The sequence below is a fragment of the Pongo pygmaeus genome, chromosome 8, assembly GCF_028885625.2.
Source record: "Pongo pygmaeus isolate AG05252 chromosome 8, NHGRI_mPonPyg2-v2.0_pri, whole genome shotgun sequence".
Taxonomy (NCBI): Eukaryota; Metazoa; Chordata; class Mammalia; order Primates; family Hominidae; genus Pongo; species Pongo pygmaeus.
In genome coordinates, this window is record NC_072381.2 from 12,665,768 (window position 1) to 12,683,825 (window position 18,058).

The following is an 18,058-nucleotide window of genomic DNA, read 5'->3' on the forward strand; positions in this document are numbered from 1 at the left end:
CCATCTATCCATCCATCCATCCATGCATCCAATCCATCCATCCATCCATCCATCCATCCATCCATCCATCCATCCCACTTACCCATTCATCCACCCGTTCCTCCATCCATACATCCAGTCCATCCATCCATCCAGTCCATCCATTCATCCATCCATCCATCCATCCATCCATCCATCCATCCATTTCACCTACCCATTCATCCACCCATTCATCCACCCATCCAGTCCATCCATCCATCCATCCATCAATCCATCCATCCATCCATCAATCCATCCATCCATCAATCCATTTCATCCACCCATTCATTCATTCATCCACTCATCCACCCATCCGTCCATCCGCCCACCATCTGGCACCCCACAACAGATTAATTAGTCTGTGTGTACCTGATTGAACAGCAATTAAAGCGTTTCACCACAGCCTAGGAGGTATGAACTTTTCTTTCTGCTGGAATGTTAATGTGATTATGTTGTAGGGAATGGGAGAAACTATCAACTGTACTTGAAGATTAAGTTGGCTCTGTGAATCAGGAAGTGAATAATGAGATATGGTTTCCATTTTGGAGGAGAACAAATTAGCAGATGGGGCAACGTAAGGGTCAGTCTTGCATCTTTGGACTTTGGTCAGTCAGTATTTGCACTTTGGAATACAGAGGAAATTAGGATGTAGAATTTTAAGATGTCAAGGCAATTAGATGAGTGCCTAATTCTACAAAGAGTGGCTTAGGAACAGAACAGAAAGTCCAACTTAAAAATTCTTCCACTCTCCCCTAATAGAGAGTCTGGGTTCATAGAAGCAGGAGGGAAGAAAATCTCTGTCTTCAGCCCTTGGGGTTGAAGTGGACAATCATTGTCAGAAACTTAGAAGGAAGAGAATGTCACTGGGGTTTCATTGGAGAATTCTCTGTTAAGAAGATTTCAATGGATTTATTTATCCATTGTAGCCCATTTTGGATGAGCGTTTAGACAGTATTTTGGGGGAGGGGCATATGGGAAGAAAACCTGTGCACCCCCCTCACTTACGTTACTCTTTCTGAATTGTAAAATTATACCCAGTGAGGTGGCATGGTTTAAAAATGAAAGAGCATGACTTTGGCATCAAACTAGGGTTACAATGTCAGTTTAGTGCCATATTAGCAAAATTTTTGACCTTTTTCAACCTCAGCTTTCTCATTTGTAAAATGGACATGATAATGTTATCATGCAGGGTTATTATTAGAATTGGGAAGTAGTTGGCAAATAATTTTTTAAAAATAAGCTTATGCTTATTTAGACTTGGGAGGCTGAGGCAGGAGGATGGCTTGAGCCCAGGAATGTGAGGTTATAGGGAGCTGTGACCATGCCACTGCACTCCAGCCTGCTTGACAGAACAAGACCCTGTCTCTTAAAAAAATTATATACAGTTTTTAATGAGCAGTATTGGTGATGGTGGTGATGTTGATGATGATGATGATGGTGATGGTGATGATCGTGATGATGGCGATGATGGTGATGGTGATGATCGTGATGATGACGATGATGATGGTGGTGATGGTGGTGGTGATGACTGTGATGGTGATGATGACTGCGATGATGATGGTGATGATGACTGTGGTGACGGAGATGATGATGGTGATGATTGTGATGGTGATGATGGCGATGACTATGATGATGGTGATGATGACTATGATGATGGTGATGATGGCAGTGATAGTGATGGTGATGGTGATGATGGCAATGATGGCGATGATGATGATGGTGATGATAACTGATGATGACTGTGATGAAGATGGAGAAGACGATGATGATAATGACTGCAGTGATGATGATGATAATGTTGATGATGGCGATGATGATAATGGTGATGATGGCAATGGTGATGGTGATGATGGTGGTGCTAATGACTGTGATGATGATGGTGGTGATGATGATGATCATAATGATGATTATTTAGGTTAGGGAAGCTTCATTCTTTGCACAATAACCTGTTTTCTTGGGGAAAGGAATTGTTCTCTGTGCTCCAACTTTACACATGTAAGGAAGCACAAAATAGTTTGCATCTTGACCAAATTCTGTGAACAGCCTTGTTTGTTAAATTGCCCAAGGTGCAAGCTCAGTGACCAAAAGATATGCAGGGTGTTTCGGGCTAGTGTAGGGAGATCCAGCCAGTTATGAAGCAATCACTTGCTAAGGTAAGAAGAAAGAGGTGGGAAATTTTTAAAGGAAAAATAGAGAAAGTATTTTTTATACCATTCAGTAGCATAAATAAGGAATATGTAGATTATAAATGAATTTTCTGCCTAGCAGAGGCATACCACTTTGTTAGGTAGGATACCTAGCTGTTTCTGTTCAAAAGGATGTCAGAGAACACAAAAATTATCTAAAACACATTTGATTGAATTGAGAATACTACATATCAGTTGGCTCTGTTTGTTTCTGTCATTTATTCAAGGCCTCGTGCCTTCTCACTGCTGGCTGCACTAAGTGCAGACTGTTCATCTGATGTTCAAAATGTCCACAGTGTGGTCTCAGGGTATGTTGCTAGCAGCAGCATTTCATCAGCCCGTCACACCTGAATCAGAATCCTCCAGACACTGGGTTTGAGATTTGGACAACTTCTTGAACCTTGATGAGTTCAATTTTCTTATCTGTAAAATAGAGATAAATAATGGGAATATAATATACACATTGTTCTGCATCTTTATTTTTGCATTTAACAGTGTATCTTGGGAATAATTCTGTATTAGCACACGTAAACCTACTTAATTATTTTACATGACTGCATAGTACTCCATTGTATTTTTATTTATCTATTTATTTTATTTTTTTAAGAAATAGGGTCTCAGTGTGTTACCCAGGCTGGAGGGCAGTGGTGCAATCATAGCTCACTGCAGCCTTGAACTTCTGGGCTCAAGTGATCCTTCTGCATCAGCCTCTCAAGTAGCTCGGACCACAGGCACACACTACCATGCCCAGCTAAGTTTTTATTTTATATTTTGTAGAGACACATTCCCTGCTAATGGTGGTCTCAAACTCCTGTCCTCAAGCAATCCTTCTGCCTTGGTCTCCCAAAGTGCTGAGATTATAGGCATGAGCCACCACGCCTGGCCTCCGTAGTATTTTTAGATTGTAACTTACTTAACCAGTCCTCCATTAATGGATATTTAGGATTTTTCCAGTGTTCTGCTATTTCATACTTTTATTGATTGTTTTAAGCCAGAATATTGATTTTTTTTTAAACACAGACACAGCCAAATGTCCCTTTAATGTAGTAATTATTTTACCTGTAAGGACTCTGTTTTTTTATGGAATAGCTTGAAGCATACTTAAAGAGTGTATTGATGTGTGTTTAGTTAGCAGGGAGCTTAAAAGAATTTTCCTTTAAGTTACTTGTTGAGACATCTGCCCTGAATGAGAATGAAAATAAGCTCAAAAGAGTGCTTAAAGTCAGAGCATCTGGTGAGTGCGAATGGCCAGATGAGGGATGGCCAGTTGGGATTAATCATGAACGTTCTGTCCCGTCGCCACTTCATCATTCAGGTTTTGCCAGCCATGTGACAATGGAGCTATGTGGCTGGTATTGGGAGCATGTTGGATGTTTGTAGCAGTCAGAGAGCAGAACATGAGCATTTGCTAGGTCTGGTTCCCCCACCATCAGGGATGGGAGTGAGAAAGGGGAGTTCCCCTCTGAAGAGCCACCCCTGCAGGGAGAAATCTGTCTCCAACAGGAGATCTGGGAAGACCATAGTGAGAAGTGCTGTCGAAGAGGTCTGCACAGGTGATGAAGAAAGGGAGCATCCTGGGGGTTGCAGTTTCATCTACGTCAGTACCTTTGTCATCCAAGGAAAATACACCCTGGCAACAAATGCATGCATGGCCCACATGGACACTTTATTTGCCCTGGAGTGTTGCCAGCTTTTTAAGCTGTAGCTATAAGGAGATTTTGTAATCTCAAAAAGAGGTGAATTTTTTTTAAGAGACAGGGTCTCACTCTGTCACACTGTAGGCTGGAGTGCAATGGTGATCATAGCTCATTGTAACTTTGAACTCCTGGGCTCAAGCGATCCACTCACCTCAGCCTCCCAAGTAGGTAGGACTACAGGTGTGTGCAACTATACCTAGCTAATTTTTTCTTTTCTTTTCTTTTTTTGGGGGGGAGTAGGGGATCTTGCTATGTTGTCCAGGCTGGTCTCCAACTCCTGGCCTCAAGTGATCCTCCTGCCTTGGCCTCTCAAACTGTTGGGATTACTGGCATGAGCCACCATGCCTGGCTTGAATATTTTATTCTGCCTCTGCCTTCAAAAACCAGCCTTCCATGGAAGCTCCCTGTTGGTATAAGAAAAAAAATGATTGACTCACTTTGGTTCCATATCAACCTTTAACAAATGGCATGAAAAGAGCAGAGATAAAATGTGGGAGCCTGTCAGAGAAGTGAAGGAGGAAAGGAAGGAGTGCTATTAAATAAAGCATATTTTTTAGAGTGTGGCAGTAAGCACTCATGTGGAATCTATTTGCCTTCCTCATTTGGATCAGTGAGGCTGTTAACAGTAAAGATTTAGTGCCACAGAAACACCTGCAGAAACCAAAGATGTCACAAGCAATAATTCTGTCAGCATTTTGATGCCTTCTCCCTGTGACAAGTATTGTCATAACCTAGACCTGCCTTGGTGGTTTCAGACATAGGATTGTACTCAGAATGAAAATTGATCTGGACAGAAATTAAGCTAATCGTGTGGGTATTTAAGAATGTCTCATCATGGTTCTTGAAGCTATTATGCAGGGTTGCTTATCATTGTGGAATTCACCAGTTAAAGAGGAAGAAGAGAATTTTTTAGTAAGAAAGTGTAACTATTTTGAAGGCTTCTCTCTGCTCCTAAGCATCTACTTAGTAAAGTTAAGGATATGTTTCTAATTTGAACTGGTTGGTCAGGCACTGGTCCCAGTTAATAAGAACCTGAGTTGTAGGTTTTTTTTTTTTTTTTTTAAGAAATAGAATTTTAATACTTTTAGCTTAAGCATTAGCATAAACAAATGTATGGCTTACTGTGTAATTGTCAGGTGGAGGGCTTTAAAAGACACATTTTAATGAATAGACATTGTATCTCAATTGGATATCCATTTTCTTGGATTCATATTTGTTCTTCAAGCCTGTGAAAGCAAGTCTTTTTGCTGTGTTTGCTTGGCAGAACTTTATTTTCCAGATTGGGCCTGGCTTTTCTTCGGTCAGTGTGCTGAATTAGCACTGCAAAATGTCATTAGTGGTGTGTGATTTAGTGAAGATTTTTAGCTGAAGATTCTATCAGAAGGAGTTAATGTCAGTTCTAAAATTGCCAAGTTTCTGCCTGGAGAGTTGCGTAGACATTGAACATTAAGACCATTGACTTCACTACTGGTTTTTTGTTTTTCTTTCTTTCTTTTCTTTTTTTGTTTAAGATGGATTCTTGCTCTGTGACCCAGGCTGGAGTGCAGTGACGCGATCTCAGCTCACTGCAACCTCCACTGCCCGGGTTCAAGCAGTTCTCCTGCCTCAGCCTCCTGAGTAGCTGGGATTACAGGCGTGTGCCACCACGCCCGGCTAATTTTTCTATTTTAAGAGACGGGGTTTCACCATGTTGGTCAGGCTGGTCTTGAACTCCTGACCTTATGATTCACCCACCTTGGCCCCCCAAAAGTGCTGGGATTACAGGCGTGAGCCACCGCGCCCAGCCGACTTCACTACTGTTATGATCCATTCAAATTCTCTGGGGTCTGTAAGGGTTGGGGTTAGCAAACAGGTTTTTCTGTTTCAAGAATTGATTCTGATCTGGAACAACAGGTCTAAAAGGCGCCTGTCTATTTCCTAGACGGTCTCAAGCCAAGTACCACCGACTTCACTTTTTGCTGTATTTTATCTTCCTTCCTTCCTTTTTTTTTTTTTTTTTTTTTTTTTCCCAGGGTCTCTCTTTGTCACCCTGGCTGGAGTGCAGCGGTGCAATCACAGCTTACTGCAGCCTCAGCCACCCAGCCCAAGTGATCCTCCCACCTCAGCTTCGTGAGTAGCTGGGACAATAGGCATGCACCACCATGGCCGGATAATTTTTGAATTTTTTTTGGTAGAGATGGGGTTTTACCTTGTTGGCCAGGCTGGTGTGGAACTCCTGGTCTTAAGTGATCCTCCTGCCTTGGCCTCCCAAAGTGCTGGGATTACAGGCATGAGCCATGGAACCCCAGCTTTTCAGTGTTTTAAAACCAGCCTTTAATATTGTTCTGATGTGACACTGGGGAAAATAATATGCTTAGCAGAAAAGAACATTCTAATTTATGGTCGGAGGCCGGGGGGTAACGTCTGCAGGCCCAGTTACACAGTGTGGTAAGGGCAATAGGCTGGAAGCGATGCTGTTAATAAAGTTAATAACACCATCAGTCTGATTTGTATGTAGAATGACTAAAAAGCATAGAAAGGCAAAGAGCCAATAATAGCTACACTAAGCTAATAGGGCAGATCATTTCAGCACCATCTGATTATTTCTTGGTCTAATTTGGGATGGATATAATTTCACTGAGTGGTTGGTTTAGTGAACTGTCATGAATCAAAAAGACAGCCCCCGACTTCCTGCTTCTTGTTACAAGTCAGAGGAGTCCTCTTCAGGTTTCATCAGTTCCATTCCACTAACAGTTTTGGAGCACCTAAAATATGCAAGTCACAGCAGATTGTTCGGAGGCTACATTTTTGACCATTTTGTGATTAAATTGCTCTTGTATGAGAAAAGAATTTATTTTTAATTGATGTGCACTTATTTATTTATTTATTTGTGAGACTGAGTGTCGCTCTGTCGCCCAGGCTGGAGTGCAGCAGCGTGAACTCGGCTCGCTGCAACAACCTCCGCCTCCCGGGTTTGAGCAATTCTCCTGCCTCAGCCTCCCAAGTAGCTGGGAGTATAGGCATGTGCCACCACGCCTGGCTCATTTTTGTATTTTAGGTAGAGATGGGGTTTCATCATGTTGGCCAGACCGCTCTTGAATTCCTGACCTCAGGTGATTCCCCGCTCCTTGGCCTCCAAAAGTGTTGGAATTACAGGCGTGAGCCACCACGCCCGGCTATTATTATTATTATTTTTTGAGATGGAGTCTTGCTCTGTCACCCAGGCTAGAATGCAGTGGCGTGATCTTGGCTCACTGCAACCTCCACTTCCTGGGTTCAAGTGATTCTCCTGTCTCAGCCTCCCGAGTTGCCAGAATTATAGGCGCCCACTACCACGCCCGGCTAATTTTTGTATTTTTTCAATAGAGACAGGTTTAGCCATGGTGGCCAGGCTGGTCTCAAACTCCTGACCTCACGTGATCTACCTGCCTTGGCCTCCCAAAGTGCTGGGATTACAGGTGTTAGCCACCGCACCTGTCCATTGCCCGATTATTAACAACTTTAGGTTAAATAGTAAAGGTATTAGAAACTGGAAAATATTATGAGAAACTGGGATGGAAACAGATTCTTGTTTCTATTTTTTATAATAATAATTGGTAGTAAGGAGGAAGTTAGCCAGCGTATCTCTGGGCTTGGCTCGGCTCTGAGTTTTGGGCCCAGCATAAGCTGAAGATCTGGAATTAAGATGCTCAGAATGACTCTATGATAATTTTTTTTTTTTTTTTTTTTGGAGAGAGTCTCGCTCTGTCGCCCAGTCTGGAGTGCAGTGGCGCGATCTCGGCTCACTGCAAGCTCCACCTCCCAGGTTCCCGCCATTCTCCTGCCTCAGTCTCCCGAGTAGCTGGGACTACAGGCGCCCGCCACCACGTCCGGCTAATTTTTTGTAGTTTTAGTAGAGACGGGGTTTCACAGTGTTAGTCAGGATGGTCTCAATCTCCTGACCTCGTGATCTGCCCGCCTTGGCCTCCCAAAGTGCTGGGATTAGAGGCGTGGACCACCGCGCCCGGCCGACTCTGATAATTTTTTAACTACTGGTAGGTACATGTCTATCTATAGCACAGGAGAAGGGTAAAAAAAAAAAGTTCACAAGCCCTTAAATGTCTGTTTTTAGCCAAGACATCCTTAGGGCACATGCATTTTGTGTTGCTTTTTCAGGGAACTCAGGAAGAAAAGGCATTCCCGGAGCCCAGGCCCACTTTTTTTCTTTGCCCTGTCACTCACTGGTCGCTTGGACCTCAGATGGTTTCACTCAGAGAGGACTGGGTGTACATTTAGCAGTATGGAGAGCCAACCATGATAACACCACAGTCCATTGAAACTGACTAGATAAAGCAAAGCAAAACAGCTTTTATTTTCCAGAGCCATCATTTATGAAGCTAAAAGCCTAAGTAGTCATTTAGAATTCTTTCATCACTATGGAAAATGGGATGGTTTTCTTTAGTCTTGGAAATTCAGCTCTCAAAAGATTATTTCCTCGCAAGCACCTGGCTTACAATCAGGATGAGCTGCCTGTGGGTGATGATTTGATTTTCTTCGAAATATGGGGAAAAGGAGGAAGGATTCAACTTTTGCAAATTGTACAGCCTATCATCAGGTGAAGAAAACATTTAGCATTTCAAGATTAAATTTTTATTTGACTTTTCCAGTAATTTATCACAGAGATTCCTTTTTGATGGAAATTTCGTGTTTTTTAAATAGAATAATGGCTGTCTTTATCATTCAAATAAATGTCTTGTCACAACTTGAAAAAAATGCAATTTTTGAAACACTGGAATTTTTATTTCTCCCACAGTTATGCATTTTCTAAAGTCCTTTCATCTGTATAAAAATCGCTGTCTCTTTTTACCAAATTTTACTTATTCAACAAGGATGAAGGTTTATAGGGAGAAAATATCATAAATTAACAAATTTAAGACTTTTACCAGTCAAAACAAACAGTGATCTCAGGATTATTCAACTGTATAATATTACTTAAGCATTCAGGCACATAAGTGCATGTTTTAAAATAAATCAGAAAGGACTCAATTTTTATGCCTCAAGAGAAACCTTTGAGGTTCTTTCTGCACAGGCTTGCATGGAAACTTAGAGAAACATATTATGGAGGAGAAAAGAGATAGTACTGTTTTCTAGTACTAGTGGTGTTGAGTGGATAGTACTAGTGTTGAGTGGATAGTACTAGTGTTGAGTGGATGGTACTAGTGTTGAGTGGATAGTACTAGTGTTGAGTGGATGGTACTAGTGTTGAGTGGATGGTACTAGTGTTGAGTGGATGGTACTAGTGTTGAGTGGGTAATACTAGTGTTGAGTGGAAGGTCATTAGGATACATTACTTACTTTGCAGATCTGCAGCACAGGAGAAGGGTGAAGAGCCTGATGGGGAATCAGAGGAGAGCCCCCAATAATGGTGATCGTCAGAAGTTCTTGAGCACCAGTTGGTAAAGTATTATTAGGTCTGGAGACACAGAAACAGAATACATGCACCTCCTGTTCTCATATAGGAAGCGTGTTAAGGACTGTAATGGGATGTGTACATGGGATAGATAATGTACGTTTAAGCCACATTTTTTCAGAATGAGGGCATCATTCTGCCTGGGTGAGAAGCAATTGAGAAAAACCTTAGAGGAGGAAATAAGAGGCCAAAGTGGGCGGATCACTTGAGGTCAGGAGTTCGAGACCAGCCTGGCCAACATGGTGAAAACTAGTCTCTACTAAAAACAAAAAACAAAACAAAACAAAACAACAAAAACTAGCTGGACATGGTGGTATGAGCCTGTAGTTTTAGCTACTCGGGAGACTGAGGCAGGAGAATTGGTTGAATCCCAGAGGCAGGGGTTGCAGTGAGCTAGATGATGCCACTGCACTCCAGCCTGGGTGACAGAGCGAGACTACATCTCACAGTAAAAAAAAAAAGAAAAAAAAAGAAAAAGGAGAAAATATACCATCTGGGCCTTTGAAAAATACGTGGAAATTAGCCGGGCGCGGTGGCTCACACCTGTAATCCCAGCACTTTGGGAGGCCGAGGTGGGCGGATCACGAGGTCAGGAGATTGACACCATCCTGGCCAACATGGTGAAATCCCACCTCTACTAAAAATACAGAAATTAGCTTTCGTATTTTTACATGCGGGCGCCTGTAATCCCAGCTACTCAGGAGGGTAAGGCAGGAGAATCGCTTGAACCAGGGAGTCGGAGGTTGCAGTGAGCCATGATGGCGCCACTGCACTCCAGCCTGGGTGACAGAACAAGACTCCATCTCAAAAAAAGAAAAAGAAAAAGACATGGAATTTTGCCAAGCAGAAAGAAAAAGGAAGAATGACATCAGGGAAGGAGGGGGTGGGCAGAACTTGAACAAAGGCCAGTGGTGTGAAAGGCCATTGTGTGTTTGGAAAAGTGCCTGTTGAGTGGTGTGGTTGGGTTGAGGTGACATGTGTATGGCGTGGAGTGTTTGTATTGGGGACAGTGGCTGTAGTGACAGATGAGCCTGCAAAGTTGGGGTCAGGTTTAGGAAGGCTTTGAATGCCACGGGTAACTTGCAAAGGGATTTGAACTTGATCCCATAGACATGAAACCTCAAAGATTTAAGTAGGGTAATGACATAGTCAAATCTTATTTCCAGAAGAGTAATTTCAGTAACAGATAGGCGATAGCAGGTAGCAGTGGGCTCGCTGGGGGCTACGGGATCAGGAAGGATTGGTGGACGTATTGCAGAAGCGAGAGAAGGAGGACATGAACCAGAGCCACGGTGAAGGGATGGAGGAGCAGGCGGGCATTTGAGAGTCTTGTCAGCGGAAGACCTGAACGTAGTTGGTGATGGAAATGACAGAGGCAGACAGCAGTAAAGTAGACAGGTTTCTAGACCGCATTACTGATTAAATGAAAAAGAGAAATTTTGGGGTGAAGATAACTGTTTCACTTTGGTGATGGTGCTTTTGAGAGGCTGGGAAGGGCCTTTGTGGGTAGAGAAGGTGAGGTTTGCACATGAGAGAGGTTAAAATATGGATGAAGATTACCAACCCAAATGTCCGACAATGATAGACTGGATTAAGAAAATGTGGCACATATACACCATGGAATACTATGCAGCCATAAAAAATGATGAGTTCATGTCCTTTGTAGGGACATGGGTGAAGCTGGAAACCATCATTCTCAGCAAACTATCGCAAGGACAAAAAACCAAACACCGCATGTTCTCACTCATAGGTGGGAATTGAACAATGAGAACACCTGGACACAGGAAGGGGAACATCACACACTGGGGACTATTGTGGGGTGGGGGGAGGGGGGAGTGATAGCATTGGGAGATATACCTAATGCTAAATGATGAGTTAATGGGTGCAGCACACCATCATGGCACATGTATACATATGTAACAAACCTGTACGTTGTGCACATGTACCCTAAAACTTAAAGTATAATAATAATTTAAAAAAATATAGATGAAGGTTAGGAGGCCATCAAAGGACCAGAGGGGGCTGAGACTATGGAAACAGCTGAGATTTCCATGGAGAGGATACAGACTAGAAAGAAGGAAAGGTTGCAGATGAAACCTTGGGGCCCCATTGATGTTTGAAGGGAGGAAGAGGAGATGGAGATGGAGAGGAAATGGACATAAAGGCAGAAGGAGAGAACGATGCTGTAGAACCAAGAAGCAAAGAATTTTAGGAAGGAGGTCAAGGCAAAAACCAGTAGGATGAGCAGTGTGAGAGGAAGCCATTGGGTTTAGCAACTAGAGGACCCCTGGGGGGGCCCAGCCCACGAGGGTCCAGTCAAGTGGTGGTGGAGGAAGAAGGCGGACTGCAGAGAGAAGAGTGGGGCACGGGCTCCAGGCCAGTGCAAGCTGTGCCCAGACGACAGTTTCAGGTTGCCAGTATGATTCAGTCTGGCTGGAGTGCTCTAAATGCACAATGCTTGTGTTTTATAGCCTATAGAGTGCAACCTGATTTGACCTCTTTGTATTTTTAAAACTTTGTCACTCTGTCCCTGCTTTTGTTCTTTCGTCCCTTGGAATTTATGTTCTTGGGTCGGGGGAAGTCTTTATAGGTTTTCAGATCATTTTCCTTGCTGTAGTCTTTCCTGTCACGAGGACACCCCCCCCCCCCACACCCCACAGGCTCTCTCTCTCTCTCTCTCTCTCTGACACACACACACACACACACACACACACACACACACCACTGTGTTATGTAATTACACAGAAAGTGCTCAAACTGTTCATTCGTGAGCTTTGTGTTTGATGTTTCTAATTAAATTTCCTGGAACGGGGAAGTGTCTTCAAGTGATTTCTATTTATTGTGGGAACAATAACAATTTATGGTCATTTTATATCCCTTAAGAAGACCAGAGAACTTTGTCTTTGGAAAGCTTAAAGCAGGTAAATGCACATCGTTTGGCTAAATGATAAAGCAGGTGGATGTGCGGGCTCGGAGCGATGGCAGCTCCTCTGACGACAGGGTCTTCTAACCCCTCCATCCCTGTCACCTGCAGTGCTTGCCACGCACACGCCCTGGTAGCCACGGGTATCAGCCCAGCATGACACATTGAGAAAGGACCTCGGAGGCAATAGGAAACCGAGTTCTATTTTCTGCCCTTTACCACTTGTGTGATGGGACTCAGTATCCTCATCTATAAAATGGAGATGACAGTAACTTCTTGTCTGCTTCATGGGGTTGCTGTAAGGAGTGGATTCACTGATACATGCCAAAGTCTTTTGTAAATATCAAGTCGCTCACACCAGCTGGCACCCTACAGTTGATATAATTTTTTTCTCCTTTAGGGAGGTATTGAGTGAAAAGGTTTATCTAGTTTTTCAAATGTGTCCATCCTCAGGCAACATCATTGATTAGAAGTAAGCAGGCTTTTTATGTTTATCTTTTTATTGCAGTGAAATATACATAACATAAACTTTACCATTTTAAGCTTTTTTTTTTTTTTTTTTTTTTTTTTGCTGGGGGAGGAGGGGACAAGGTCTTGCTCTATGGCCCAGGCTGAAGTACAGTGCCATGATCATGGCTCACTGCAGCCTTGACCGCCCCAGGCCCAAGTGATCCTCCTACCTTAGCCTCCCAAGTAGCTGGTATGACAGGTGTACACCACCGTACCTGGCTAATTTTTAAATTTTTTCCAGAGACAGTGTTTTGCTGTGCTGCCCAGGCTGGTCTCAAACTCCTGGGCTCAAGCGATCTTCCCACCTCAGCCTCCCAAAGTGCTGGGATTATAGGTATGAGCCACCGCACCCGGCCTATTTTAACCATTTTACAGAGTACAGTTTGGTGGCATCAACTACATTCACATTGTTGTGCAACCATCAACCCCATCCATCTCCAGAACCTTTTTATGTTTTATTTTTTTGAGACGGAGTCTCGCTCTGTCATCAAGGCTGGAGTGCATAGGCGCGATCTCAGCTCACTGCAACCTCCACCTCCTGGGCTCAAGCGATTCTCCCACCTCAGCCTCCTGAGTAGCTGGGACTACAGACATGCCACCACACGCTGCTAATTTTTATATTTTTAGTAGAGATAGGGTTTTATCATATTGGCCAGGCTGGTCTCAAACTCCTGACCTCAAGTGGTCTGCCCGCCTTGGCCTCCCAAAGTGCTAGGATTACAGGCATGAGCCACCGCGCCTGGCTTCCAGATCCTTTTCGTCTTCCCAAATGGAAACTCTGTCCACATTAAACAGAACTCCCCATTGCCTTCTCCCCCTAGTCCCTAGCAACCACAGTTCTACTTTCTTTCTCTATGAATTTGATGACTTTGGACACCTCCTGTAAGTAGAATCATATGGTATTTGACTTTTTGTATCTGATTTATTTCCTTTAGCGTAATGTCCTCAGAGTTCATCCATGTTCCAGCATGGGTCAGAATTCCATTGCTATTTATAGCTATTCTGTTATATGTGTGGACCATATTTTATCCATTTGTCCCCCAATGGATGCAAGGATTGTTGCCACCTCATGGCTGTTGTGAATAATGCCTCTGTGAATGTGATTGTCCACGTACCTGTTCAGTCCCCGCTTTCACGTCTGGGTATAGACCTAGGTGTGGAGTTGCATGCTGACTTGCCTTCGCAGAGGATGGGACTGGAACCTTGGCTCCATGACTCTGCTCAGGATCTTCTGATGGAGACTCCTTGGTCATGTGGTGTCAAGCCTGGGCTGTTTAGCACGTGACTCTCTTGACATAACTCTGTGCCGTTGTCCTGCCTTCCCCATAGGGGGCCACATAACCCATCCCCAACTAACCAGGGACAAAGGCAGAAGAATCCTAGCTCCATGGGCACTACTGCCTCTCCGTGTCGTCACCTTCCTGCCGTGGCAGTGCTGGCTCTGAGGAGACCCCTTGGTCCCCTCCCCAATCTCTTGTTTCTCGGGCTGAGTCCTGCAGCAACCTCACTTCTCACTCTGTTTCCTCCAAGCAAGGAAATGCTTTTCTTTTACAGGCTTCCAAGGGTCTGATTGAGCAGGGTGTCCCCTCTGCACTGGCCGTGGTCGTTCCTGATCACAGGGATTCCGTAGAGGAAGGAGCACCTGTGGATGGAGAGTGGAGCGAGGGGCAGCCCAGGACGAGAGGGTCCTGATCGCAGTTCCCAGCCCGAGCCCTTGGCCATGGTCACTGCTGCCAAAGGGCTTTTCCACCTTCTGGAAAATGGACTTAGTAAATCCAGCAAACTCGGGACCATTGGGGTGTCATCAGCATTAGGGACTCAAGTGGCTAACAGGGAAACTGAATGAACAAATGAATGAATGAAATATCTGGTACAAAACCACCCATGGTGCTTGAACCTTGGTCTTTCCCCAGTGATTTTTCTCATACTCTAACATAGTTTTTGTTCTACCTCCTGGAGGGTAGTGAGGGGGAACACGTACCTCCTCATTCAGGGTCATGACCCACCTAAGAACTCTGAGGTGCAGCCAGCTGTCTCCCCCTGGCTTAGAGATGAGTGAGGAGGGATGGTGCGTGGGCTCAGGGGCCGTCTCTGGAATTGTTATGATTTGGGTTTCCTGGACAAAAGCCGTTGGCCATGGCCGGTGTCACTGGGAATGTCTGACTCCATGTATCCCTCTGTGATAAACCTGTGGTGGGTCTTTATGTGTTTATATTTAATGATGATTGTTCTGGCAGGTTCTAGAAGGTTTGCCTTCTGGCGTGTAGTGTTTTGAGGGGAGAATCCTATGGGTGAATAATTTGTGGATTTGGGCAGAAGATCCTGCTTCTGATATTTTTCATCTGGGATGTTTTGTGGAATGACTGTGTTCTGCCCTTGGGTTTGTACAATTAAAAATGGACCATGAAGCTGTAGACAAGCTTCTCTCGTGAGCATCCATGTGCCGGTGGGAACGCTGTCCTGAAGTTAACTGCACTGAGTGGAAGTGAATTCCTCTCACTGGAAACGATTTTTAAAACATGCATTTACCGTCCCTTGGATTGTGACAGAGTGTGCATTGCTGTCAGGCGAGCAAGGAGAGGAGGAGGAGGAAGGGTGTTCCCTCTGTTCAGGAATCTCTTTGACAGTGACTAAAGTAGGGGTCCACAACCCCTGGGCCATGGGCCAATACCGGTAGGGTATGTGGCCTGTTAGGAACTTTGCCACACAGCAAGAGGTGAGCAGCGGGCAAGCAAGCAAAGCTTCATCTGTACTTACAGCCACTCCCCGTTGTTCACGTTACTGCCTGAGCTCCGCCTCCTGTCAGATCAAGGACTGCATTAGATTCTCATAGGAGCGTGAACCCTATTGTGAACTGTGCATGCCAGGGATCTAGGTTGCACATTCCTTATGAGAATCTAATGCCTGATGATCTGTCACTGTCTCCCATCACCCCCAGATGGGACCGTCTAGTTGCAGGAAAACAAGCTCAGGGCTTCCAGTGATTCTACATTATGGCAAGTTGTAGAATTATTTCATTATACATTACTGTGTAATAATAATAGAAATAAAGTGGCTGGGCGTGGTGGTTCACACCTATAATCTCTGCACTTTGGGAGGTCAAGGCGAGTGAATCACTTGAGGTCAGGACTTCGAGACCAGCCTGGGAAACATGGTGAAAATATAAAAATTAGCCAGGTGTGGTGGTGGACACCTGTAATCCCAGCTCCTCAGGAAGCTGAGGCAGGAGAATTGCTTGAACCCAAGAGGCAGAGGTTGCAGTGAGCCGAGATCACACCAGTGCACTCCAGCCTGGGCAATAGAGCCAGACTCCATCTCAAAAAAATGAAATAAAGTGTACAAGAAACGTAATGCACTTGAGTCATCCCAAAACCACCCTCCTTTCCCGGGTCCATGGAAAAACTGTTGTCCATGAAGCTGGTCCCTGATGCCAAAAAGGTTGGGGACCATTGGACTGAAGAAGGTAGGACCTGAAGACCTGGTATTGCCGTAACACTGGGGTTTCCAGTGGTTTCTCTGGATGCAGGAACGTTGGTTTCTTGAAGCAGGAGTTGAAAGTCTTGGGACAGAGAACGACTCGGTGGGCTATGGTACTTCCCTGTGCATAGAGCCCAAGTTGCTGGGATCTGGAGGATCTGGAGATGATGGAGGAGCCTGTTCTATGTCAGGGTTATTAGTGGAGTTCTGCATGCAGGCCTTGCCTGCCGTCAGCAAAGGAGGTGGCCCTGGGGTGCTGGCTCTGGGGCTCCCTGATCACAAGGGGCCCTTCCAGAGAAATGGGCTTTCCAGCCCCAGATGATCTGGTTTTAGTTTGTTGCTCTGGCGTTGCAGAGTGAAATGTGTATTTTCAGGCAGGACAGTCTTCCCCACTCCATGGCCCTTATTTGTTAGTTTCTTTGGTTTAAAAAGGATACAAGCTGCTTGGTGAGCACTTGCACCCACTGACCAATTAATTACCCTGTGTCTTTACCACCTGCAACACCGCTCACACCGAGTCCTAGCGTTACCCAGCTGGGAGGAGTCCAGTGTTTGCAGAGTGCTCTGAAATTTCCTCTAGATGAAAAAGCCTGTGAGGACCTGGGGATTTTAGTGTGACTTTCTAGTCTGTTTGGAGGTGGGAGAGCTGACACCGGCAGAAGGATCCAGTCCTTTGCTATAGGAGGAACCTCTTGTGGGAGCATTCTTGTTGGCTCCAAAGTGATGCCACTGTGTTTTGCAGCAAGTGGTACCGGGAGGTGGCCTAACCATGTTGACCTCCACATCCGCATGTCCCTTTGCAGGAAGGCATGGTGCCCCTGTGTATTTCTTTTTTAAAAAACTTTTATTATCATTATTTTTTGAGACAGAGTCTTGCTCTGTCACCCAGGCTGGTGTGCAGTGGCACGATCTCGGCTCACTGCAACTTCTGTCTCCCAAATTCAAGCGATTCTCCTGCCTCAGCCTCCCAAGTAGCTGGGATTACAGGTGCGTGCCACCACGTCTGGCTAATTTTTTGTATTTTTAGTAGAGATGGGGTTTCACCATGTTGGCCAAGCTGGTCTTGAACTCCTGACCTCAGGTGATCTGCCCACCTCGGCCTCCTAAAGTGTTGGGATTACAGGCGTGAGCCACTGCGCCTGGCCACCCCTGTGTATTTGTTTGCACAAAGATGTTTGGCAAGGAGCCATGGTGGGTAAAAGTAACAGTAATGCTTACAACTGTGCCGTTGTTATTGTTTACTCAAATTTCGGTGGTAGGGTGAATGGAGCTATTGTGAAACCGGACTTCTGCATCTAAGTGTTCTTTTTTCCTTCTTTGTTCACAGCGGGGCCTTTTCCGAAGTGGTTTTAGCTGAAGAGAAGGCAACTGGCAAGCTCTTTGCTGTGAAGTGTATCCCTAAGAAGGCGCTGAAGGGCAAGGAAAGCAGCATAGAGAATGAGATAGCCGTCCTGAGAAAGTAAGTGCTGGAGGGCAGCCGTCCTCCCTTCCCCACCTCCTGGCCTGTGTGTCCTGCAGGAGGCCTGCCCTGGAGGCAGACTTTCCCCGGGGGCAGAGGGCCCCCAGAGGACTCCGGCTGTGCAAATGATAACCAACTTTCAAAGCTCTTTTCCCATAGATCTCTCGTGTCTTATAACATTCACGGTCATGGTTGGAAGTAGTTCTCAATTCTAAAGAGCACAGCTGTCAGGCAGACTTGCTTGTGAACCGAGACCCTGCCACTCACGATATCCGAGTGACCGTGGGCCGGCTACGGAGCCCCGAGTCTTCTCTGTAAAATGGAGTTACTGGTGTCTCCCTGGCAGGGTGTTGTAAAGAT

At 44.9% G+C, this 18,058-nt stretch overlaps 1 protein-coding gene across 7 annotated transcripts in view; it reads left to right on the forward strand.

The window, feature by feature from the left end:
* The window catches only part of CAMK1D (calcium/calmodulin dependent protein kinase ID), a 483,060-nt gene that overhangs the window by 186,420 nt on the left and 278,582 nt on the right, over nucleotides 1-18,058 (forward strand). For 6 of the 7 annotated variants that reach the window (XM_063669556.1, XM_063669557.1, XM_063669555.1 and 3 more), the window contains one exon: nucleotides 17,567-17,698. In XM_063669556.1, the coding sequence (XP_063525626.1) occupies nucleotides 17,567-17,698 (132 nt within the window). Of the gene's footprint in view, nucleotides 1-9,238; nucleotides 9,316-17,566; nucleotides 17,699-18,058 lie in introns of those variants that run through there. The other variant, XM_063669558.1, reaches the window with a different exon arrangement.